Source organism: Phalacrocorax carbo, chromosome 16, assembly GCF_963921805.1.
Source record: "Phalacrocorax carbo chromosome 16, bPhaCar2.1, whole genome shotgun sequence".
NCBI lineage: Eukaryota > Metazoa > Chordata > Aves > Suliformes > Phalacrocoracidae > Phalacrocorax > Phalacrocorax carbo.
In genome coordinates this window covers 2,598,514-2,624,606 of record NC_087528.1, presented here as the reverse complement: position 1 = coordinate 2,624,606, position 26,093 = coordinate 2,598,514, and the positions used below count along the sequence as shown (strand labels likewise).

The window sequence follows — 26,093 nt, the reverse complement described above, 5'->3', positions numbered from 1 at the left end:
AACACAAAATGAAGTTTAACATCTACTAAGAAGCTGGCAAGGGGAGGTAGCTTGTTTCACATAAATTCCAGTCATTTCAATGGTTCTAGCGCTCAAATGATTCTGCAGCATTTTTCTGAGGGTATTATACAAAAGCAGTTATGTTATGAAATCATTATAACTAATGTATCTCATTAGAAAATCAGCCAATTCCAGAGATACTCTTGACTGTGGAGAAACAGAAACAAAAGCTGGGCAGTTTTCTACCCAGAGGCTGCAGACCTCAGGGGAGAGGCTGCGGTGACTGTCCGGCCACTTCTAGACACGATACTCGTGGACCTCAGCGTGAGACCTGCCCTAGGAAGAACCGGACCCTGTGTCCAGTCCTGGCAACAAAAATCACGCTGGGTGAAGGAAAGACCCTGAGGATTCGCGCCGGTTCGGAGAGAGGCGTAATCCCTGCATGGACACCCGAAATGTGGGGAAAGGGGTGGAAACACCCCCTGGCTGCTGAAGGGCTCGTGTCAAGTCCTGCCCAGTACCAGCGCTCTTAGTATTAACATTAAAGGAGGCAAAAATGGGCGGAGAGAGAGTCACCAAGGACATAAAATCTGTATTTGTGAGCTAAGAGAGTGAAAATCTAGAAAAAGAAGCAATTTCATCTGCTGCTCATCATCTGCTTAAAGGGAGGTCCCTTTTCTCTTTCATTTCCGCTCGTGACCTGATTCTCTCTCGGCATAAATTTTGGCACGTCACCAGGTCCTCTTGACTCTACGGACACGCAACTGGAGCGAGAAGAGAACCCGCCGCTCGGTGTGAGACGCGCTCCTATTTTGCCCATCCCCGAGGGCCAAAGTGGTGCAATCTCACTCCTTGGCACGCACGGTCCTTTCCCCAACTCACGTCCCAAGCGCCCACCTACCCTGGTTTCAATCAGTGACACCAAAAAGTGGTCACATGTGTCAGACTGACATCACCGGGAAGAGATCGGGGTCCAGCCCACTGAATTTGGGCAGCTGTCTTCAGAAACCTGCTGCTGTCCCCCACGGTCACGATGGAGCTTTGGTTACCTGTCTTGGAAGAAGCGACGAAACCCAAAGGCGATAAGCTTGAAAACGGACTCCAGCACAAAGATAACGGTGAAGATGTAATTGCAAATCTTCAGGGCTTCATCAAGAACCTGGGATGTGGGCACAGGACCGAGGTTAGATGCTAGCTCTGCTGAGGGGCTTTGCTGTCTGCAAACCTGCCCTCCTCTTCTTTCACCAGTTCCTCGTTTCCAAACTACAGACAAAAGGCTCCAACCATGGGCCCTCTCCAGTGACAAACGTCCCAGGGAAAGGTCCCAACACTCCAGGGAGGGCACGGACTGCCTCGCCCCAGCCCAGCTGATACAATTCACAGGAGGGGCTGACACAGCTCAAACCCCGCGGCAGTAACACAGTCCCAGCCGGGATCACTGGGGTGAGCGGTGAGAGCTGCTGCGTTTGCAGGTGTCAGCAGCGCAAAACCCCTCGTGCTCTCGGCAGAAAGCTGAATTTCATCCCTCGTGCTCTTTTGTGCAGTGCTGCAAGCGCCGTGGGCTGGCCGGGACTGTGCAAGCGCTGGCCAAACGGCTTCTTGGTGACAGCCTGTCATTTACTCCTCACCTTGAGCTTTTGGCAAGGAGCAGGAGAGAGGGATGCTGTGCCAGCAGGAGCGAGCGCCTCGGGTTTTCCTCTGCCCACCCTTCCCTCTGCAGGTGTCACAGCCTGGCCATTAACTACAGGTGCCTCCTGGCTGGGACAACTCCTGCAGAGTCAGGCATTAAGCCATGTCAGAGATTATTTCATCCCAAAAGTCCTGCTCGTGAAAGGACTGCGGTAGCAGCATCCTGCGTGGCCTCTTAAGTAACCTCCATCAAATCGGATGGTAATAACTGTGTCCAGAGCACTATTAGGGAATGTGGGAGATGGCAACAGAGTGCTGTCAGACCAAAAATAAGACTTGCTGATCCCCAAGCAGGAGAAATCATAGTAGAGAGAATTTCAGCCACGCGCTCTGCCTTCATACTACAGCTTAGTTTCCAGCATCCAGGGACAAAACCCACCTCACCTGTCCAAGAAGTACAAGCCCAGCCACCAAAGGAAGCCATGGCTTTGGACGAGCCTCCCTGTCATACTGCAGGGGACCTGGGCTCTGCCAGCAAACGAGCGCATTTATTTGGCAAAAGCAGATTTTGCCCAGCAGCTCTTTGCTCAAACCCCCTCTACGTGCACCGCAGTCCCTCCTCTCACCAGGCAGCCGCAGCGTCTCTGGCTGGGATCTCATCCACAGGGCACCAGCCCGGGGTATCCCACCACCCACCCCTTTCAGCACCGACCCGCCAAGCAATCGCTGGACTGGATAGGAAGCTCTCTGGTATGTTTAGCCTTTTAAATATCTGCAGGATCCCAGCCATCAGTTACCCAGAGCAGAGTGATTTTGGGGCCCTGATTCAGCAGGGCTGTCAAGCGTGTGCATGGCTCTAAGGATGCTGTCATCTCAGCACAGCCCGAGCTGGGAGTTATTACCCAGATGCTGCATACCAGAGGCTTAGAGACAAAATATTATCTTCCTGAAGAAAATTAAAAACAAAAGCCTGCCCAAGGTTTTTATAATACAAGAGAAAATGTAGCTGCAAAATGACTGCGGTAAGACGCGTGCCCTAGAGCGATTCCCATACAGGCTCCTTAGCCAACAACCTTTTTCATCACCAAATGACTGAATCATGCAGTGAGACTTCCAGGGTGTTTAAAGGTGACCTGAACAGAAAAAAGAAATTGGGCTTGTGCCCTTTCACTTTTTGGCTTCTTTATGATGCGCTGGAGGATATTTTTCCCCTTGCTTGCATGTCTTAGTTGTTTGGGGTTTTTTACATTATGTATTCAAGTCCTCTCTAGTCTTAAAGAATAGTTCCTCCTATTGTGTGTTATATTTATTCATTCTGAAAGTGGCTAATAAAAATAAGTACAAGTTATATGGCAAAGGCAGCTATTTCCATTTCATTCTTATGCACAAGAGGCTTGACATCCCAGGATAGGCTGGTTTTATTTTCAGAATACGACAAAGACCCAGGAACTTAGCACACTAATATATTAAAATGTAGTTTAAGGCCCAGCACGGAATCCAGTACCTGTGAGAATTGGGCCCTATGGGGCACTGGGGATTTAGGAGAAACTTTGCAAAAGGAAACATCTCACAAAATCTTTTTCCTTTTTCTCCCCCCCCCCCCCCTTTTTTTTTTTTTTTTTGTGGTGGAAATTCTAAGCCAAATAGAAGATTTCAATGACGATCTCATCTAGCAAACCAAACAAACGTGCTCCCACCCTTGTTTTCAAGGCAGGCCATTTGCACTTAAGTAGAAGGGAGAGGGGCAACAGGAACCAGGTACCAAAAGCCACGGTTTGAGCTGGAACCAGCTGAAGGATGGGTATGCCCCACGGCGCAACGGGCCAGGGGAGTGGGGGCCCCGAGCTCTAACAGCAAGACTGGCCTTAACTCTGCCCATCGGCACATCCCACCCCGGCTGAGCACGGCCCCCCCCCGGCTGTTCCCCCTCTCTGCCCCGGTACCTTCGGCTGCTGGTAGTGCTCCATGGCCATGGTGATCACGTTGAGGCCGATCACGCCGGTGATGAACAAATCCAGGTAGTGGCTGGTGCACATCTGGTGGATCAGGAGGCGGAAGCGAGAGTAATCCGAATAGTAGGGCTTACACTGTGCTTCTGCAGCGGGGAGGGGGAGAGCGGAGAGGCACGTCAAGTCATTTCTCTGCGTCTTTCTGAAGTCAATGCACCCGCACTTTCCAACTCCAAAGATGATAAATTGTAGACCGACTACAGCAACATGCTGTCTTTTGGGTTTTTTTTTTTTCCTTTTTTCTTGCTGGCATGTTACCATTTTTAATAGAGAGCAGGGCTCCCATCATCTTACTTCCATTAAATATCTTCCGTGGGACATGCGCTATACTCAGCCTTATGGCATCAGGGATGAGGTGAGCTGGGACTATTGTGCTGCTAGAGAATTTTTTCCCTGTAGGGAAATTTAAATTAAATTAAAACAACAATTTTTGTTTCTGCCGATCTTAAAAGTCTCCAAATTATCCAAAGTCCAATTACTGGTCAAATGTTATGGACAGATTTTACTAACAATGGCTTAAAAATACAGGCCATTGAGTTAGCGGTGGTCTTTGAAAGAGAAGTAATTCAGTCATATTATGTTCCTTGCAAAAAACTGTAGAGGGAACAAAATTCAGCACTTTGGCTGTGAGAACCCTGAAAAATGGTCCATAAAAATACCAAGGAAAACTGATCAGTCAGCCTTAGCGATTAGAAAACAATGATCCTCCATTTAGACAAGATTACCAAAGTACAGATTTCACCGTTCAACTCCTTCTCGTGTTCAGCTGCCTCAGGGATGACACATGCTCTTTAGACCCCGAATGTTCATGGAGATAAACTCATTTACTCACCTAATCTCTAATGAGGAAATGCCAAGGCTGAGTATATAATTCAGTACAATTTTCAAGGAGGCATTATAATGCAGATTGAAGTGGAAAGGACTGTCTTGAATATGTCAGAGTATAATATTACTCTCATAATTAGATGATCAACTGGTTATGAAAATTATTGAGCTGTAAGAATTACATGGCTTGATATTTAGTGCTCCTGAGCAAATGTACAGTTTCATACATTATTCTGAGCAAAAAGTTGGGCAGAACGAAGCCACGAAGCACAGGTTTGGGTTGCCCTCAGGGAAAACTAATTTCAGAAGATTAAATTTTGCCTGGAAAGAGAATTCGCTTTGTCAATAGCCAGTGACATTGCAATCAAACCCATAGATTTAATGGTTCCATGTGCTCCCTACTTCGCAACGGGATCCTGAAACATCAGACAAGTTTTGGTTTTTCCATAGAGACAGACCTTTCCCTTACAGCCCAGGGACCAGAGAGACAAACCACTCAGCAGTTTTATTCTGTAGGGGTTTGGAACGCCCAAAATTCTGCTTCAGTGTCATCAAATGACAGGCAGTATGAATATTCACTTTCTGATCTGCAGTGTGCTTTAGGTGATCTCCACCTGGGCGCTAAAGCACTGTATCGATGAAAAGGTCTATAAAATAAATTTTCGTGCTGAATCTATTGAGTGCTTACAAAAAAGCAGACTGGTAGCTGCTGACTCACTCGCAAGACTGTCAGATATCTCAGAATCTGCATAAATCTCCATAAAGCCAAGATATCTCGATCACAATATGCTAAATTATGAGTAGCAAATTAACTAAAATGTTTGAATACAATTAGGGTAGGAATAGGGCCTATTTTTATGAACCAACTTATCATGTCAGAAAGAAACACCATTGTAATTGGATCACTTGCTGCTTCTGCATTTATGTATAATTCACGTACAAAAAGAATAATGTCAGTGTTTCTGCCTTTTCTTGCAGTGGATTTACTTATGAATAATTACACCGGAATTCAAATTTTTCTTAGCTTTGACGGACAGGTAATTCCAAATCCTACAGAATAGCACCAACGCCGTTAGAACAGAGAGAGGATTTAGAGAGAGGTTGTAAAAAAGTCTCCCGTGCAGGGCCCCTGCACCTGGATTAGCCAGCGCATGACCTTATAAGCAGGGTTGCTAATTATTCATACGTCTGCCAAGGCTCTCCCCCTTCGCATCGCCCTCTCCCGAACGCCAAACCTCCTTTTCACCTTTCCCAGCACATGCCCCCAGGTTTCCACAGGCAAACGTCTCCGGGTGCTGCTGTTGCAGATGCGCTCGCAGCCTTCGGAAATTACCATTAGCAAATGTTTCATCCTTCCCCGTTAACTTTGTTAGGAGGGGATTTGTCAACCCTGTTCATGAATCATGCCACCGCTCGCCTCACCGGCTGCCGCATGCCGGCCATGCAGGTTAGTGCAATACCGGTGTTACCGAGAGGTGAGCCACACGCAAGCTGGCATGCCGTCCGAGGACTATAGATAAAGAGCTACTGTGTGTAGGTGGGCAGGGAGCTTTCTGAACAGATCAACCGTTTTCTTGCTATTGAATAAATACCGTTGATTTAACCCGACCCGTGTAGTTCTGCAGAGAAGCTGGGCGCTGCTCGTGTATGATCACCCGAGTGCAAAGCCCCTGCCCCCTATCACACAGTATCGTTTCTAATTATTGCAGTAAAGATCTAAACAATACCAACATCTTGGGAAATACAGACATCTGTTAAAGTCCAGGTGGTGAACTTCACAACTAACACAACACCACATTACTGTACTGTTACAATACACTGTGTCAAGAACAACAAGAGCTTTGGGTTAGTCTCGGTTATTACTGGAAAGGTTAACTTGGCTTCCCGGCACACATGGCGTTAAAGAAAAGAGGAGGAGAGCAAATGAACAAAAGAAGAATTGGCAGAATGAGAACGTGAGAAAATGGGGAAATACAGCAAAAGCCCACTACGAGACATCAGGCTGGTAAACAGGGTGTAAATCAAGCTGCTTCGCCGTGGCTGGAGGCCAGGAGTCGGGGAGAGGGAGAAGTGGCTCAAATTTAGATATCGTTACACTGGAGAAAATCAGCTCAGACAGAGGAGCCTGAGTGATCTCCTCCTAACCCAGGTAGGAAGGAGATTTTGCAGCTGTTTGAGAGCTGGCTTGGGAGAGGCCCACCCGCCCCTTCATCTGGGTGGTGGTGGTCTAAGGGGACCATGCGGGCAAGGGGAGTGGGTGCCCGGCCTGGGGGGGCTCTCAGTTTTAATTTGTTATTTTTACGGGCTCTCAGCTCCAGTTGTTTCCCAAGCAGACATTCCATACTCCTCTTGGCATCGTCCCACATGATTATGACTGATCCCCTTGACAAGGGCTGGGAAGCAGAGCACGTAGCCCCAGCCTGTGTCCTGGGGTGGCCACGCTCACCGCTGTCCTCTCCTGCCCCTTTGGAAAGGCAACGACCGCTGCCGTCGCAGGACGACCGTTTCCCCTTCCTAAGCCTGCTCCAGCTTCTCCCTTCGGCTTCGGCGATCGCAGCCCGGGTTTGGGGCATTAAGCCCTGCGCCGCTGTTCATCTGACAGCTCTAGGCCGTGACCTGTGAAATGGCCCCAGCGACCAGCAAAGCAGCGCCGGAGGCACCCCTCGTTCTGCCGGGCAGTGCGACTGCCAGCTCCCAGAGCGGCCCAGGGCTCGGCCGGTCTCTGCCGGCGCCGCGGCTGATGGGGCCAGGGCCGCTCTCTTCCCATTAACTGCATTTTCTTGGGGGGAATTGGGCTGGGCATGTGGCTCCGAAACGCCTCCAAACAACGGCTGCCTCCGAAGATAGCCCTGTCAAGAGAGAAATTGCCACTTTCCCCGAGGTGGCTTTCGAGCGGAGGTGTGTGGGCACGGGAAATTGGAATTCACGAGAGTGGGACAATTCCATTACCATCTCCTCCAGCCTCTTCCTTCTCCTATAATAAGGGAATTAACTACTTTGCAGGTCTGAGTATATCTGGAGGACAGCGGCAAACCAGTAAGCAACGAGCCCGTGACGCAGCTGGATTTACAAACTGTATTAAGAATATTATTAAGTTAAAAAGTAGTTTGCACTGAAGGAACTTTTTTATTTAAACACAGCATATTTCTTGGCTTTTATTGTACTGAATGGATTTATTAAAAAAAAAAAAGGCAACATGGAAAATGGTAAATTATTTCCACTGAGAAGATTCCAGTTGTGATAGAATGTAGACTCAAAAAAAAAAAAAAAGGAAAAAAAACCCAACAACTATAATATCTCAGTAAGCACCAGGCAGCCGCACACACACACACAATACTTCATCTTATCTTCACAGAAGGAGAAAAGCAGCCCTCTGTAAGTGCAGAGATGTGTGGAAGCTTTGGGGTCACAACTCCAGATTTCTCATTGAACCACGGGAGGTTTGTCTACAGCGCCCGGGACCGATTCCCTGATATCCCCAACAGGCAGGTTCAGAAATAAAACCTTTCTATTCCCTTATGCCCGTGCCTGAAAAGCAGCATGGCACATTCACTACTACTGGATCCAAAGAAAAGACAACAAAAGGAAACACAAAGCACAGACCTGACAATCGCGCACATTTTAAAAGCAAACTCTAAGAGTCTTTCTGAGCCTGAGCGGGAAAACGGAGGAGTTTGGAATGAGTTCAATGCCTTAAAAGTAAAATAAGGCAGCCTTGATGTAGCTCTGTAGGACCAGGAGAGGAGTCACAACCAAATAAAAAGAAGAAAAAATAAACAGACCCCCAGACCCAGTGACAGCACCCGCCTTGTGCTGCCCGTTTCGCAGGAGAGGACAGGAAGCCTACCAAGAAGAGCAAAAATGAAGGCAAAGAAATAAAAATACCAGGAATGGCAACGGGAAAGAGGTTCAGGATTTGTTAAAGCATGTTGTGATAACTTCCAACAAGGCCTTAGAAATATAAGGTGGGAACCTCGGTCTCCCTGAGTTATCCTCTGCAGTGATAGCCGATAGCCCTCACCTTGCGGTCTTTATTTAATCAAAACTCCCTGCGATACGTAGGCGACGGATGGAGCCCTGCTCCCGTCTCAAGCACTGGGAGCTTGTTCACAGGTGAAAGCTTTAAGGGCACAATTTTCCTAGCCTATTATTTTTCTCAAAAATTACAGCTATATTTGTGTCTATGTTGGCACCTCTTCAATTATTCAGGCTCATATTCTTATGTTATGACTTAAACAATATGCTTGCCAGATCAAAGCTTCTCCTAAAAATTAAAAGAGCAAGGGTCAGATCTGCATCCCCGAGCAGCATCCTGGTGAGGGGGGATGGGAAAGGGGCACGTGAACAAGCCCTGCTTCGGGTGGCCGGGTCAAACCCCCAGCAGTGTCCAGCCCAGCTGGTCCATCCCCACCAGCACCTGGAAAGGCTTTGAGCTGGCATCTTTATTTCTTTTCATTCACAAGACGCCTCATGGATCAAGTGACTCTCACTCAATATGTAGACTTTACGAGCTGGGTGGCACAACGGCTAAGCCCCATGCCCACGCTGAGGGCTGGCGTGGGGTTGATCTCTCTGTTACAGCACTGAGGCTCTGCTCTATATTGAATCTTACCCTACTGAAAAAATACTATGCCTCCCTGAAGCACAGCGTTTGTGGAGCAACGAGCAAGGGCTGGAGAAATGATGAAATAACCTCCCTAAGCGAGACTGACTGCCTTCCAGAGACACTCCTGCAAATTATTCAGAGACTCCTAAGTCGGTGGTTGGAAAGCTAGAGTAAACAATAAAGGACCCATTTCACAGTCCAGTCTTTATTCTCTAAGAAAAAAAAAAAAAACAAAAACAAAAAAAAAAAAAAAAAGAAAAAGAGAGAGAAAAAAATAAAAGCCATGAAAAGTCTGACAGTGTCTTAATGAAAACCAGAACAAAAAAAATACTGAGGAACGTAACATGATCAAGGGTTTGTAAGTGTCAGCCCTGAGCCAGGTCTGCAGACCTGCAGTTCAGAATGATATGCGTGTGCCATGAAGTAAGCAAACGAGCTTTGCACCACACACACGGTTTAGTGGGATGCCTCACAGCAGCGGTGGCCAGCCGTTAGTGACACAGCACTGCCATTCAAGTGGGACGAGACGTGCCGACTTCCCAGTACCTTGCACTGCACTGGCTGAGCTCTCCATTAATACATCATCCAGCATTAGATCTAAAAGAACGAAATGGCATTAATCACCCGGCAGGACACACGGCAAGACTTCCCTTCCCCTTCAGAGGTCCCTACGGCTCTCCGGCTCTCCATCACCTCTACTGGCAATGCCTCCTCGCGGGATCCTCTCCTCGTGCCTCGTGGAGGGTGGGGTCAGGTACGCGGGCTCATCGTGAAAAAAGAAGGGCTCTTGTGCTTCCCCCACGTACACAGGTGGAAGCCCAAGAGATCCCTGAGAACCCTCTCACTTGATGATGATGATGAAGGAGAAAACAATTCTGAAGGATGGACTTTGTACACATCCTGCTGGGCCAGCGCACCTTACAGCGACCACTCCCGCATCTGCCTACACCTCACCGAGCGGGGGTCTCACATGCTCCTCTGGTTTTCGGATGTCCGACTGGGTAAATGCATTTGAAGGGTCTACGATCAGAAGTGACCGTGCAACCAGGCAGATGTCTACGTCTGTCTATGTCTGACATCCATAGGTTGGTTTGGGTATCTGGGGACCCTCAGGAAGCCCAGCTGAAAGGAGCCCCCATGCAGTTGCTGGCATAATCAAAGCCCTAGTCTCGGTATCATCTGCAAGGTCCCATCATGCCGAGCGAAGCTAAGCAATGACATCTGTTTCCTCCGAGGGCAAAGCCAGACACAGTCAATTAAAACCAATGTTTCACTGAACACGAATTGGGAAAACTGTTCTGAAGTGATTTGGAGGGCTTCATACTTTGCTCTTGAAAGGTTTTTATGGGGATTGAATACTCAGCAATATTTGATCCTCAGTAAAATAGCTGTTTATTGCCTCTTTAATTAGGCATTTCATAGGACTGAATGAATAACTACATCTCCAAGGATGGTTTGTGATTCCTTCCCACTGGGAAATTGCCCAGACTTACGTCTTTTCTTCCTCCAGTTCCTCTAGCATTACAAATAAGGTCATTAATAATAACTAAACATCTATTTTTCTTCTGCAGAAATATCTGCTTTCCAAAACTGCAACTTTAAATAGGGATCTTTCTATCCAGCCTTTAAAAACATTTTCTAACTCATCAGCCTGAAACTGTGTTTGGGAACTTGGACTGACCAAAAGAGCTTTCTAGGCATTTCCTTGATGTGAAAAACAACAAAAAAATTTCTTTCCATCTGTATCCCACTTAACTGAGAGCAGTCTAACGTGTCCTCCACCGCTCTTGAGGGAAGCCTCCATCTTTCCACTGACCATCGAGGAAGCCAGGCTCTTGGCATAAACCAAAGTTTGATGTCCAGAGGCTGGTGTGATACATCCTATTGGTTACAAAACCTGTGAAGCTCATGGGACTTAAAGATGTGACCAAAGGAGAGCGCTGGGTAAGTGCTGAACAGAGAGAGGCTGAGACACCGCTGTGGTATGTGGTTGCACGATTAAGCCTGTCACGGCTATTAAACACCTCTTAGACTATTAAAAAAAATAAATCAGACTTAATATTACCAGCTTTCGGAACAAGCGCCCGATCAGACAGCCTCTTAAACAGTACTGAAGTCTGTCAAAGATAGAGAAGAGAAGTGAAAGGGGACACGGAGAGAGCAGCAGGCAGACGGACCAGGGAGGGAAAGCACAAGGCCATGGACACAAAGGGCAACGAAGAAAGTTCAGTCAGAAGAGAGGGCATGCGAGAAGAAGAGTACCTCCGACCTGTGGCCTCTGGCTGAATTGTGTCTTACTTATTCAACCAAATTAAAAGAAAAAAAAAAACCTACAAGACAAATGTCAGGTTGGAGACTTTTGGCAGAGCGGAGGTCTAGCCTCCTTTCACCTGTAAAGCCTTCTCTAGGCAGGGCTGCGAGCTTGCACATCGAGTTGGGAGTTTGGCTCAATTTGCATCAGCGCTACTTTGCCTAGTGAGTTACTCTCCTCGTCTGCTTTTTTTTTTTCTAATCTGTATTTCTCAAGCAAATGCATTGATATGTTTCTCTAAGGAGTTTTTAAGCATTACTAGAATGAGATGGCTCCATTATTTTATTACACTCTTGAATAGCAGTGGTGCTACTGTGCCGATAAATAAACCTGCTTGATAAATGGGACAGGTAACATCACTGTGGCATTACAAGGCTGTAATAAACCAAATAGTGAATCCAGTTATCAGCAACAGTGGTCATGACTCAGAAGATTTATGGTGCCATCCGGCACTGCTGATCTTTGCAGTTATCACTATTTGTGTAACACTGAGCTCTGCTATCCAAGAAGCTCCAGGTCTGATTATTAATATATTTTAATTTAAATAACCTCCAATGAAAAACTCATTGCAAATCATGCAGCCATTAAAAAGGCTTCCGTGGCTCCTTGCTCAGCCTAAAACGACACTATTTCCTTCATGCAAATTTTATAGCTGGACATGCTTTTGGGAGAAGAATGATCACCAGACGCGAGGGAGGGAGGGAGGAGGGAGGGAAGGGAGGAGGGGATCATGTGGAAGGTCAAGCAGGACTCAGAAAGATGTGGAAAGACTACCGACCAGCCATCTGTTTCTCCTTACTCCTTCTCTTTTTCTCCAGCCGGCGAAGCCTCTTCTCCTCCCGCCTCTTGGCTTCTTCCTCCTCCTGGTGCTGCCGACACTTGTGGAAATTCTCCACCACCACCCCCACGAACATGTTGAGGACGAAGAAGGCCACGATCAGCAGGAAGGAGATGAAGTAGAGGAGCATCCACGGGTTGTAGTTCATGACTGGCTGCAAAGTGGAGGAAGGCAAATATCAACTGAACCTCAAAAAAAACCACCCCAAAAACCAGGGTGGGGGGGAAGAAGGGGAGCAAATTGGTACAGCTGCCCCATCCACAAACCCACAGGTGGCCCTCTGAGGCAGCTTGGTGTGCTTTGCTCTTCCTGAGAATTAGAGCCCTCTGAGACACTCTAACTGAATGCTCCCAAAACGCAAAGCACGTTGAGGACAGACGAGTCACCTCTGTTCTGCCAACAGCAGGACAGTTGCATCCTTTGCAGCTATTGTAAGTCCCTCACTGAAAACCTGTACCTACACAAAGCACTTCTGTTCTCCTGAGATGTCCAAATTGCTTAAAAAGTCAAACCATTCTTCAATAGGAGCAGTTCTCCTAACGCTAGTTACACCAGTTGTGTCGCAAAATCTGTAGGGAAAATGCTAGGTCCAGGTCCAGACATTTCAACTTGAGTCCTTGTTACGCCCCAGGACTTGGGTTAAACGGCTCCCTCGATCCCAGCCCCATAACCCCACCTGACTGTGGAAACTAAGAGTATTTTGCAAAACAAGAGCCAAAACGTGTGACCTTTGACAACTCATTTCTTACAGTTCTGCTAGAGCACGTACCTGCTGGTCAACTCCCACAGCATCTAAGCCATCGTACATGATGTCCACCCACCCGTCCTTGGAGGCCAGAACAAAGAGAGACATCAGGGCCTAGAAATACATGGGAAAAAAGTTAGACAGAATTGCACTAAAGCTCTTTTACCTATAACATTTTACTCCTCTTTGCCCTTTCCTGTCTGGGGATTATCATTACCTGTCTGATAACAGGACACTTTGATGCCCAAGGTTTCTCCTGACAGCAAAAACTTATCAATGACAGCGCCCGGTTCAGCAATGAGCGCTCATTTGGAAACCACAAAGCCGAAGACAAAAGCAGCTTCATTTCCACCCTCCAGGTCCCTACTGCTCCCGACTAATTAGTCCTTACCATGCTGCTAAAATAAGGCTGTGTTGCAGAGATGGTTGAAAGTGTCCGGCTCTATTAGACAAGCCCTTCTGCAAGATATATTTGGTTTGTTATGTAGCAGTGAAGCAATTAAGTACTCCACGAAGCCACATGTGCTTGTTCTGTTCCGAAAAGAAGTGTATGCCTGCTTGGAAACACTACCTTTGGGATTTAGAGAGACAGAACGCTGTGTATGTGAACTGAATATTTACTGCTACTGGTAGTGCCCTGTAAGAAAATCCCATGGGATAATAATGCACAGGTTTTAAGGCAAGGAAGTAAAGGAGCAAAGAAGCAGATTACCATTCTATTAATACCTGGCCGAGATTATCAAAATTATACTTGTGCCGGACCCATTTGTAGCTTGCTTCTGTACAGTCCGATTTATTTGTGATGTTTCGGGTGTCCTCCCCCTGGCAGACAAAAAACTTGCCTTTGAAAAGCTGCAAAAGACGCAAAGAGAGGAAAGGTAAGGGTTCGGTCCACGGGATTTCTCTGCAGCTGATGGGCATTTCTCCTGGGGTATTCTGCACAGCCCACGCCAGCCAGAGTAGTTAAGGGAAACGGCCTCATTCGTGCTGGTTATTAAGTGCGAGCAGCCTGTACAATATGCACCTAATGAGCAAGTGCATGATTTCACACCATTTAGGACACCCACCTCGTGCATTAGGTTGCCTGGTTCAGTGATCTGAGACTGGCCTAAAGGCCTTTCCTTCTGGGATGCCAGCTCAAGCGTAGCCCTGGCTAATAGCCCAGACCAGCTAATGGCTTCTTGCCACACGTGGAATGACTCCCGTGACTCCAGGCCAGTCAATGACGCTGGTTTCAAGAGTCACCGACAAATTAAATGTAACGGGGGCCCTCTGTCAGCAGAGGAAAGGTGGCACTGAAGAGGCACAGCGATGGACTAAGCTCTGTTCTCGCAGGTCACAAGGAGATGCGGCGGAGAGGAGCCAAGCTGCTGCGAGTGACGTTGGGCTCTCGCTGAATCAAGATTGCTGTCAGTCCAGCTCCGGTCTCTGACCCTCAGTGCTGTTCTCCAGCTGTCATCAGGCTCCACAGCCCGTGCAGGGGTCTCTGAAATTATTCCTTATGTGCAGAGCTTAAGAAGTCAAGCCCGACTGGTGCTGGGTACCTGATCCCAAGTTTATTTCGTTGGTGTAAGCCAGGAGAGACACAACTCCTGAGGTCTTGGCTCCTGATTTACACCTGCATGAGGAACATGAGCCTCCATGCGTTTAATTCTAGACCTGGTGCCTCCTGCACACAGAACAGAGAATGGCAGGGGATGATTACTGCATCAGACAGGGTGATTGATTCTAGCAGGATGGATGGTATCAAAGCCTGGGAGACATCCAACAAATCTGGTTTTATTTGCTGACAGAAGCTACTGACATCACTGTTTTGGGGGGAAACGGCAGCCTGCTCTCCAGGCTCCTTAAAACACCACCTGGGTATACAGAGAAAAGATGCTGACGGGTTTTGATCTGTTGTTCTAGTCAAGTATCGGTAGAAATAATAGCGAACAAGATAAACCCACACATTGCTCCATGGGTTTCCTTCAGAAATCAACAGCAGCGGGACGTTCTCTAGGCATGCAAAATTAATCACCACTCAACGCAGTCATAAAACTTCTGGATGCGAGAAGAGAAGTATTCCCTGATCTTTCCATGGAGAAACACTATCCGTGGGTAAGGCGGACTGGGGAGATATAGCCTTCACAGAGAAAAGCTTTAATTAAGCAGGAAGGTAAACAACTGCTTTTAATATATTGTCTATAAATACAACTTCTGCAGGAGCTGGACTGCAAGGCCACTCAGGCGGGAGCAGTAACACAGCTACTAATGGGGCTTGGAAATACAAAGCCCCATTTGCAAAAACGCTGATCCCTGCCACTGCTTCAGATTTTAGGACTTCCAAAAGCGAAAGACCCAGTGATTCCTACTGTACTTATTTTATCAATCTATTTCTTGTGTCTTTTTAATGACTATTCATGTGCAGACAAGCTCTACAATAAGAACAGTCCCGCTAAGAGGAGACACTGTTAGAAACCCGGACATCTGGATTTTAATAGCGTGAAAAGCTTGATCCCCAGTTTATATCTACATGGGAAAAGCAACTGTAACTTTGAGAGATCATCTTTTTATAGAAAATAGCTATGGCCTTCATCTCACACCTAATTAGCCATAAATATTAACTGAGAATTTTGCATCCTGAATACAGGATCAGCCTTGCTTGTATCTACCACTTAAGCACATCAATAGTCATGACAATTTAACGTCAGACTGCAAGTCACCAGGGAAAGCAATCACAATTAGCAGGGAGGAAATTCAAAGAGCATGCTGCAAGTTTTGTTGTTTGACATAAATTTTCCCGTGTCTGAGTTTTATATTGTTTTACGGGATATGCTTAGTTTTATGAATCTGTTTAGTATAATGGATGGATGTTGTTGTACTGTAATGCTAAGCCAATCTAGCTGCTGAGATGATTATGGATGGCATGATTTTCTTCTCTGTTTATTTTCAATACTGTATTTATTATTTAAACAGTATATTAGTATAAAATATTACATAAGACACCTTTCCAAAACAAAGCCAAACAGAGCTGCTTTCTAAAGCTGACCTGTGACAGGTCGGATAAACTTCAGAAAGAAATAAGTGTTATGTCAGAATATTTATATGAAACAATCTCTTCTCAGGTAACGAGAAACCAATTGTATCGGAAACTCTGCCACTTTTCCCCCAGGTTCCTGCACTCCTGGGACTGAGGATATTGCCAGCAGGACTGGCAGGAAGCAGACTCAGAAATCTCTATTTCTGCAAGCTTTCAGTTATACAAACTGCCAGAATACGGACGAATCTCCAGGTCAAGGTCTCTCTGGAGTTTACAAACCAACAGTTTCTGCTTTGAGAGTTTCTATTTCCCCACTGGCTTATACCTAGAAGAAAGGTGGAGGCAGATGCCCCCATGTTATCTCCTGGACAGAACAGGAATGGGATTTAACAGTTTCCCTGAGCAGCGTTTTTCTGGTGGTACATGTCATGCCTCAGGCCCGACCCTTCCCTGGTGTGGCCGGGGGAAGAAAGCAGAGAAACAGCTTGGTTCATGTCCTGCTGCAGGCAGAGCAGAAGTCCTTGTGGTGGGGAAAGGACGAAGAAAGCCCATTCCGTCCTTTGAGGGGGTCGTCACGCTGGCTTTTGTATCACTGCATAAGATAGGGAAGCTTCAAGGAAGTTCAACACATCAAGTGACACATAGCCAAGGCTGGGCATTCAGGAATAAACGTGTCTGAGAGCACTAGAAAGATGGTGCTGTGCTGCTGGGGAAGCAACCGAGCGCCACGTAAGCCCTTGGGTCTGAGTCATGTCAGGCTGTTAACCGTGGCAAAGTTACGGATTCAAAACCAACACACGTTTCCAGAGCTGGGGAGAAAACCTTGATGGAACCAGGGGGAGGCAAAACCAGCCCCGCTAACTGACCCTAACCGTGGCTCTTTCAGCTGCGGGTAGGGATGCGTGTAGCTGGGCCACTGTTGTTAGGCTGTAATTGTTAATGAGTTTTTAATGGCTGACCAATAATGGGAAATCGGCTTCCTCCTCGCTAGGAGTGCTCCTCAAGGAGGCCAAACTGGTTTGGTTCCAGAAAGGCTTAGAGTGTGCCCGTCAATACAGATACCCAGACATGGGACAATCTGGGGCCTGTTACGGTTTTGGGTTAGGTGCTGAGGTTTACAGGGGACTCACCTGAACTCCCAGGATCCCAAAGATTATGAAAAAGGCACAGCAGATGACCACAATGTTCCCAATGGGCTTCAGGGATGACATGAGAGTCTCCACCACCAGCTTCAGTCCTTGGGCTCGACTAATGACTCTGTGGGGGCAAGTAAGCACAAAAGCTATGTTAGCCCTGTTCTTGCCCAGTTCTGCCTCCTATGAAGATAAAAGATGTGGAGAAAACAACATTAGGAAATTTTTAGGGTGGCAAATAACTCAAAAATCATGATGGAAAAAGCAGTTCTGGAAGGTTGACCTGTGAGATTATGGAGCTGTTTGAGGGAAACGGTCTCTGCCTTGACATGCAGCTTTGCATAAAAGAAGAGGAGACCACATATGAGGAGACAGGCCAGAAAAGTCACTGGAGAAGGACCTAGGAAAGGAAGATATACAAGCTATCCCCATATTTTTCAGGCCTGGAATGATTGTTTTAATCTAACCCACGACCTATTCTTGATCAGCATCTTCTAGTTACCATTCGCTATAATATATTCAAGCCGTGGTATTTTCCTTTTCCTGTCATTTGGTCCAAAGAGCTCTCCAGGTTTCCAGCCTTGATCACACCTTCCAGGATCCGGTCTCTTGCTCTGGGCCATCCACACACACACCTTTATGCCTGTAGCCTGTCCAGGACTGCAAAGAGAGGGCCTCCCAGTGTCCATTCCTGCGTAGTTTTAGGCAAGGCTCTTGATTTCCCCGTCCCAGTCTGTGAAATGGAGCAGCCACTCTTACACAGCTCCCTGCAGATCTGTAGTGATCATAGAATCACAGAATGGTTTGGGTTGGAAGGTACCTTTGAAGGTCATCTAGTCCAACCCCCCTGCAGTGAGCAGGGACATCTTCAACTCGATCAGGTTGCTCAGAGCCCCGTCCAAAATTACTTTGAATATTTCCAGGGATGGGGCATCGATCACCTCTCTGGGCAACCTGGGCCAGGGTTTCACCACCCTCATCATAAATAAAAAATCTCTACGTGTCCTTATAGTGCTGCTGTGTACGGAGGCCTCAGCTACCCCTCAGTACTATCAGTCTCCACGTTATACCCACTGTACAACCAAAGCGGTATCATCCAGATGAGACTTCACCAACAGGACCAGAGGTATCTAACCTTATTCCCGTAGCTCTTCTCCAGCTGGTACTGCATAGAATTTCATAACAGAGGATTAGATCATACAGGAAGGTTGGGGAAGAATAACGTGGGCATCATGAGTGAAGCAGGTAAAAAAAGAAAAAGGAGAAGCTCTGCTATACCCTCAAGGACAACACTACAATGAAAGGTAAAGGCTTGTGTGATTTAGAGAAGCCATCTCGCCGTGCTGGGCAAGATGAATGGGGTATTTGGGCTCACAGACCCGAAGGTGGAGAGCTGGGGGACGGAGAAAGGCATCTGAAGAGCTTGCATGTCTCCCTCCTCTTGATACCAACTGGAATTAAGCATTTCACTAGTGCTGTAAATCAATTTGTACTGATGCCATAGAAACTGTGCTTTCCCAAGGCAGAAATAGCTGTCTGCTCTGTAAGTCGGCGGGAGGGAAGCTCCTGTGTGTTTCTGGGCACCGGCTGGTGACTCCTTTGAACACTTGGCACTCAAAAGCGCCACAAACTTCCCCACCTTCTTGTTTCTGCCTGGTTCTCTCTTTTGCTATGGGAGTCCTCTCACCGCCTCTCCTGTTTCACCCCAAGTCTGGCTGCACCACCTGAAGCACAGTTGGAGTTTTGTTGCCTGGAGAGGATCCAAGTTCTCCTCCTCTCTCCCCCTCCTGGGCTATGGTGCTCCTAGCAGAGGTCCCCATGGACACATCCACATGCCCGACATGCATGGCCCTAGCTGGGACCCCAGCCAAGCCTGCACCAGCCCTCTCCTGCCCCAGAACCGACAGGTTTAGCAAACTGCAGAGCTCAGCGCACAGGCAGCAGGTCTTTCAAAAACTGTTGGCTTTAAAGAGTATTCTGTAAAGCTAAAAACTATTTCCCTTTTTTCTGGTTAAATATTTACTTGATATGTCGAGGGTAACTCATCAATTATCGTTTTAAAGAAGAAACAGATGGTGGTATTTTTATCCACTCCTTTAGCAGTGAAACACAAAAGGCAGATGCTTCTATTCCTCATGCTGGGTGTCTCTTCCAGGTAGCTGCTGTGGCTCCCTATTTTGGACGCCTCAGCTTTCCTGATGCTCAGATATGGGTTATTTTAGGGAATGAGCCAGGGAGTGAGATGGCTTAGGGAGCAGAAAGTTACTCAAGGCTGAGATGCCCCAGGGGATGGTGCGGACCCCATCAGCCGTGGCAGGTGGAGACTGCCCGTGTGAATTAGCCCAGGCTGAGGTCTTCGCTGGGACAGCTACGCTGTCGTGTTGCACCTGCACCGGCGCTGAGCACTGAGCTGAGGCCAGCCGGCAGAGGAGGCTGAACGGCATGTTAGTGTGCCCAACGCAAGGAGCTGGCGACTCCAACCTAACGGGCAGTGTCCGCAGGGCAAGGACTCTTCCCCCCCATCGGAGTGCACACCGCAAGCGTTGGGCTGGACGGTCTAAGGCTGAATTGCTCTTGCGGATCCTCAGATGGCCTCAAGACCTCACCATCCCTCACCAATAACCTTCACACAGTCCTGGGTAAAATACTATGACAACTGCCAAACTATGGATGGGAAACTGAGGCACAGAAGGACCGCAAGCCGTGTTCTCAGAAGTACACAGGCACGTCATTTCCAGTGATTTCAATGTAAATTAGGTACTTTGGTGCCTTTAGGGATCCTGACTTAGCTATTCTGCCCACTGTCGCACAAGATGGAACCAAAGTCACGTCTCCTAAATAAAAGGCCTGTTGTCTAACTACTGGAGCATCCTTAAATTTTGGGGAACAAGGAAGAAATTTAGCCTCCAGAATCTAAAGTTGATAATTTTCTCCAACACTTATTAAGAAAGCCTAGTTTAGAAATAATAAAGTGACTTCCCTTGTGAGATACTCTTTGGTATCCAGCAGAGAAAGAAAATAGGAGGTTACTTGTCTGACTTCACAAAGTCATGTGTGTTGAGAAAAAAAGGGCTGAGAAAGTGCAGCATTTGGCTGCTTTCAGAGTTTTGATCAACCAGGGAATTCCTCAAATGAGAATGCATGAGGGTAAAAGCTGCCACCAGTTTAGCTCCACACCAGTGCTGTTTCCAGCCCTACAGGGAGAAAAGATTTTGAAAAATTTTGAAAAGTAATAGTTCTTACTAATTAAAATCTTCAGACCTTGAAGCTGCCTCAAACTAAGGGCCTCATCCAATGTCAAGGCAAGTCTGTGCAAAGACTTTTGCCGCTTCCCTGAGAGTCTGATAACTCCCTAAGAAGTGCCAATAAAATCCTCAGCATTTCCAGATTATTAGTGTCAGCTCCAATACGTCAACATACGGCACCCTGCGCCTCAACAATATTGCCCAAGGTCCTGCTGATATCAGGCGTGTAAACTAAAATTATGTGACCCACCACTCCTGCAACTTATCGCTGGAGGATGCAGCTGATTTGGAGCCCTCCGGGCGTGCCAGAGCCGCAGACTCACCGGGGTCGAACTCAGGAAAACTCCAGCCTGCATTAGGCATGTGACAAGTGGGGAAATTGAAATGAGACCCTCCCCCCCCAATGTGAAGAAATGTTAATCCCTTGAGTTCCTCCTGGTTCTGCTGGTCTCAGCATTCCCAAAGCTGTTAAGACCCCTGATGTGAGACACTCCAAACCCACTGCCGGCCTCATCCCAGCTGGATCACATTTACTAATGTTAAGCCTGCTAGTCTGATCAGAGCTCTCAGAAGAAGTAGCAAGGCTTAGATAAAGCAGCAGGTCAACATTAATGAAGACTTTCCTCCACAGATTACAAAAAAACTAGCAAAGGTGATAATATGATAGATAGAAGAGAGTCTATGAAATTACTATTTCATACTGCAATGGTATGAACAGTGAATAATTTATCCATCTGCTTTGGAAGTCAAAGCCCAGGCTCTGTAGAGAGTAAACCAGCACTGAAGTCCATCCACATTAATTCTGAATACATTTTCAATTTTAATTTCTCTTGTATCTTAAGCTACAACACTTGATCCCAACAACAGCAGGTTGAACGCATTAGGAAGGAATGTTATTGTATAAGCAATCCCTCTACTGGCTGAAACATCAGAGGGTCATGGAAACCTCTTTAAATGGCACTCCTTTGTGAATATATTTTGGGAATTCTGGTCATAAAGCTGAGCTCGAATCCTCATGGATTCAATTTGGAGGCTGATAATCAATCATGCAATCAAGAGCCCGTGATTGGCACACAAGCCAGTTTTTTTTAATGCCTGTGCAAAAGACACGAGCATGCATGGCTTTGTGTGCTGCATAAAGCAACGGGGTTGTTTTCACGGTAGAAAATAAGTGACAGATTGAGGGATATCTTTTGCAAGAAGAATCCCTTCAGACCATCAACCAGGAAAGCCAACGCAGAGACGACAAGGGCTGTCCCTGCCCTCCAGTTGAGTGTGACAAGCCATGGCTTGGCTTCTCACCGAGGGTGTCCTCCCCGCAGCCCCGTCCCCGAATGCCCACGGGAAGGGAGGACAGAAGGAGCCGGGTTAGCTCCTCTGTGCTGGGGACAGAGCATTCTCTTTGGTCTCTGCCCTACGCTTTCCTGGAAAGGAAAAATTGGCTCAGTCTCCACCAGGGACTTCACCTGGACCCAGGGACTGGAGCCGCGGTGTGCAAAGGCCTCAGGTCGCCTGTCCCAGCTGTCACCCCATGCTGATCCCGCTGAACAGCCCACGCAGATCCCCGCGCCGTGCGGCACAGCCTGCGGCAGAGGCAGAGCGGGCAGCTGCGGGCAGAGGCGTGCTCAGGGCAGCCCAGATGTGCATCGCAGAGGCAGATGGGGTTCCACATGTGGAGATTTATGACTTACTGAAAAGCCCCAGTTTGATGGCTGCTTTTTCATTTCCTACAAATCTAATTACAGGGGAATAGAACTGATTGTGAACATATTTAGAGAATGGGCTTGTTGCTGTCTTTTTACATTTCCTTTGTAGCAGAGAGCAGTATGTTGGCTGAAAACATCGACACACTCTCTTGAGGAAACATATCAAATGCCAACAGGAACGGAATAGCAATGGAAGAGCCTAATCCTGCACATGCTCCAGATGGCAGGTCTTCCTCCAGGCTGCGGTTACTCAGTGGATTGTTCCCCATAACTGCGACTACTCATGCACATAGGTGACTGCAGAGAAAGGCTCTAGTAAACAAAGGCCCAGGTCCTGGCCAGCCCGGACCTACAAAGAAGCACAACAGGGCTTTTACTAGATCAGACAGGTGACCCTAGCAGGGCTTAGCACAACCCAAGCTTCTTCCTCTCGATCCGATTTAACCACTCCACCTCAAAAGAGAAACTTGCATTCCACAGTTCAGAGATGGGAAATCAATCTTTTACCCAGCGCTATCCAGATTATTTTGTAGATTTTCTTAACATTGATCAAAAATCAGCCATAACAGAAGAGCAGAGCAGATCTACTGAACCAGCAATCTGGCAGAAACTGCCCCCAGAAATTACAGGTTACATGGAGATGTCAGGGGCCACATGAAGAGAAAAAAAGTCTGCGCTGGCGTCAGATAGGAAGACAGTCCAGTCATATGGTCAGGGAGCTGAACCACACCAACGGCACTATCTGTCCAGATAAAAATGATGAAAGCAGGCGCGTCCTAAAACTCACCAGGCACAACATAATACAGCCCAATGTAAGAGAATGTCTTTCAGAGCTGTTGAGGATATTTCAAAAACATAAGTATAGGCATGGCCATTGTTACTTAGACTTATTATTCACACAGGGGTAGTAAAACAACATCTTATGTCAGAAGCAGGGTCCTATTTTTCTGTCCTGAAAGAGAAAATCCTGACTCAAAGTGAACGTTTTATGAAGGAAGCAGCAGTAAGATATGACAGGCACACAAAGATGCTTTGAGCAGGAAGGTTTATTAGGTGCTGCATAACAAGAGCAGCAACAATGGTATTAAAGAGGGACCGCATTTAGCGTGGAGAAAAACCTTCATGCCTTGGGGTGCAGGACAAAGCAGGTGCCTGTTTGGAAGAGGCTGGTCCTTGGGCAGGTTCTTGTCAGAGGAGTACCTGCCCCTGGAGCGTGGGATACTGCTGCTCTCAGAGATGGGGGACCACGTTACCAGGACAATCGCTTTCATCTTGTCCGGGCAATTTTTAAAATAAATGTCTCTGTAAAATTAATGGGGAACTGAGGGGAAAAAGGCTTCTTTGCATTCTAGGTTAAGCAACAGTTTAGTCTCTGCTTCCTTAAAAATGATCTGCCACCTGCTACTAATTTCCTTCTTTGTTATGAAAGCCATTGACTGCCTGAAGGAAAGGGGGAGAAGAAGCTGTTAAGCTGCACTTTACACCGAGCAAATGAGAACACAAATAGCAGGGGATGTGTGTTTTAATGAGCAAAAGAGGCATTGATCAGTTTACTACGGCACTTGGGGCTGGTCCCAAAACACAGCGAGTGCCTGGAGCTCCTCGCGGCTCTGCAGGACCTGCGGACGCTCATTGTCTGCGGAGCAGCAGGAAGCTGGGCGCGACGCTGGCGACAGGCGCCGTAACCTTGTCTCGCCTGCCCCTTCCCTTACAGGAATGCTGCTGCTCGCGGGAGAGGCTCAGCACCCCCTTCGGCACGCACAACCTACGGTCTTTAGGCGTTCCTTATCCTCTGCTTACCTTAAGGGCCGCAGCGTCCTCAGCAGTCTCAAAACGCGTAGCATCCCCAGGATTTTCGTGCCGCTGTCTGACACCATCGAGACCAGGATGTCGATGACAGAGATGAGAACCAGCACCCCATCCAGCACGTTCCAGCTGCTTTTCAAGTAGGCTTTCTCCCCAAAACACAAGCCTAGTGCCACCACCTGCCCGGACACCAAGTTGCAACAAATTATGAGTATCGCATCCAATATGTTTCTTCCAGTTAGCAACCTGCTGAGAATGCATTATTTACAGATACAAGCCTGTGAGTCCATTTGCTTCCCAGTATAGAAGCCTAATTAGACAAATCAGCAAACTGTTATATCTCAAGAATTGTAAAAATACCTCAGCAGAAACATCCCAGATTGTCCTTTACAACTGATATATTTTTAATGCAGCTAAACCTAGCTGCCCAAAACTGTTCCTAACATGTTTAGCTCCGGCACAAAAAAGTTTGATCATATTTTATTCCTACAGACTGCTGGAGTAAAGGTTCAGAGTGGCTGACCCGAAGCAATCATTTACAAGCTTTGCAAATAAAGAAACTAGAGAAACTTTCCAAAGAAAAAGCAATTGTTCTGCGAGATGATTATGGATTACACAAGAGAGGTTTACAGCAATGGGTTTCTGAGCCTCCTGCCTCAAATCCAGCAAAATGTTTCAATGTGCTTAAGTCTCTCCCTCCTCAGGAAAGCACATAACTGCTTAGATTGTTGAGGACAATTGGTTGTGGAAGACAATGGGACTTACATGCATGGCTGAAGTTAAGCATGTGTTCAAGAGCTTTGCTGAATAGGGAAGGATTGCTGAATTGAAGCATCCCATTGCTCATATAATGGTGTAAATCAAGTGCAACTTCAGGGAAATTGTTCTGATGTAAAGCGTGCTCAGAATAAGGCATGTGGTGGGTATCTGAATATGATTTTGAAGAGGAAAATATACACCTTGCTTGTAGCTGGTAGACCTAGGGGTTTTGTGAGTCCACCCTAATAAAACATCACTAATATAATAAAGGAACACTTATCCTCCAGCTACATTTACCTTAACTGTCATCTCAGTCAGGAAGATAACTGTAAAGATGTAGTTGGAGAGCGTTAGGAAAATCCGTTCCTATAAAAAAGAAAATGAGAGACAATGTTTTATAGCCTGCTCTCCACAGCCGTACATGTCCCTGTGCATATTTGGGTGGTTGCTAATTGTCCTCCAGCTTCTGTGCTGGAACAAGTCTCGGACTGTTTGCTCGCAAAGAGGGGAAAATCCAAATATTTAGACAAAACCAGCGCGCACGGCGCAGCGCTGCCGTGCCCGGCCTGTGTCAGCACCATGGACAGGGGCGGCCGCCGGCCCCAGCCCCCAAATCCCCCCATTTGCCCCCAAATCCCCCCATTTGCCCCCCAACTCCCTCCCCCAAGAGAAACAGGGACATCTCCCCCCGCTTGGAGCATGCTTAACAAATCTCCACCTGCCCCTCACCTGAGGACGTCACCGCACAGTGTAAATATCACTGAGCTCCCAATTCTCCTAGAAATTAAGTCAATATTAGAGCGGCTGTGCTGCAAGGCAAGCAGGACCCATGGGATGCTGAAGCACAGCTGGCAGGAGTTGTCACAGCTCCACCGAAGCCAGTAAAGCTCTCGGGGTTTATGCCAGCTGAGACCTGCCCCCAGAAGGTTGATTCGCTTGCCCAAAGCCACAGGCTAGACCTGGGCGTGAAGCCCAGTAGTCTCATCCCCCAGTCCCCTGCGCTATCCACCAGCCCATGCAGACCTCGCTGCCACCACGCTGCAACAGCAGCTAGTGATTACAGATGAGACCACGGACCGGTTCCCTATCTGTAGTTAGCAGAAACCTTTCTTTTTAATGATGATCATTAAATAAATTACACTCTTCCCTAATCCCCGAACAATCTGATTGCCTGCACTGAGAAACGGACAGCAGAAGGCGAAGGCTGGAGGAAAGATGATGCGTATGCATGTATGCATGCATGCATACAATTGAACCAGGCCCAGTTCTGCTAATAACAATTTTGGATTTATTTCTGCCTCTCCCTACAGAGCAGTCCTGGAAGAGATGCAGATCTCTCACTCAAAATGAGATGCAATTTAAACAAGACAAAACACCTTGGCAACTCTCTCGCTTGCCAGATCATGATTTACTGAAAGTGACTCAGGAACCACAGAGTAGCTTGTTTCCATACTGGGTC

The 26,093-nt window shown here is 47.3% G+C and overlaps 1 protein-coding gene across 7 annotated transcripts in view; it reads right to left on the bottom strand.

Annotated features, from left to right (window-relative positions):
* Positions 1–26,093, bottom strand: part of CACNA1G (calcium voltage-gated channel subunit alpha1 G) — a 152,420-nt gene that overhangs the window by 23,466 nt on the left and 102,861 nt on the right. For 5 of the 7 annotated variants that reach the window (XM_064466943.1, XM_064466936.1, XM_064466942.1 and 2 more), the window contains 9 exons: positions 24,932–25,000; positions 23,870–24,054; positions 17,116–17,242; positions 13,690–13,815; positions 12,988–13,077; positions 12,180–12,372; positions 9,616–9,666; positions 3,573–3,724; positions 1,050–1,159 (listed from right to left, as the gene is read on the bottom strand). In XM_064466943.1, the coding sequence (XP_064323013.1) occupies positions 1,050–1,159; positions 3,573–3,724; positions 9,616–9,666; positions 12,180–12,372; positions 12,988–13,077; positions 13,690–13,815; positions 17,116–17,242; positions 23,870–24,054; positions 24,932–25,000 (1,103 nt within the window). Of the gene's footprint in view, positions 1–1,049; positions 1,160–3,572; positions 3,725–9,615; positions 9,667–12,158; positions 12,373–12,987; positions 13,078–13,689; positions 13,816–17,115; positions 17,243–23,869; positions 24,055–24,931; positions 25,001–26,093 lie in introns of all 7 variants that reach the window. The other 2 variants (XM_064466938.1, XM_064466941.1) reach the window with 1 other exon arrangement.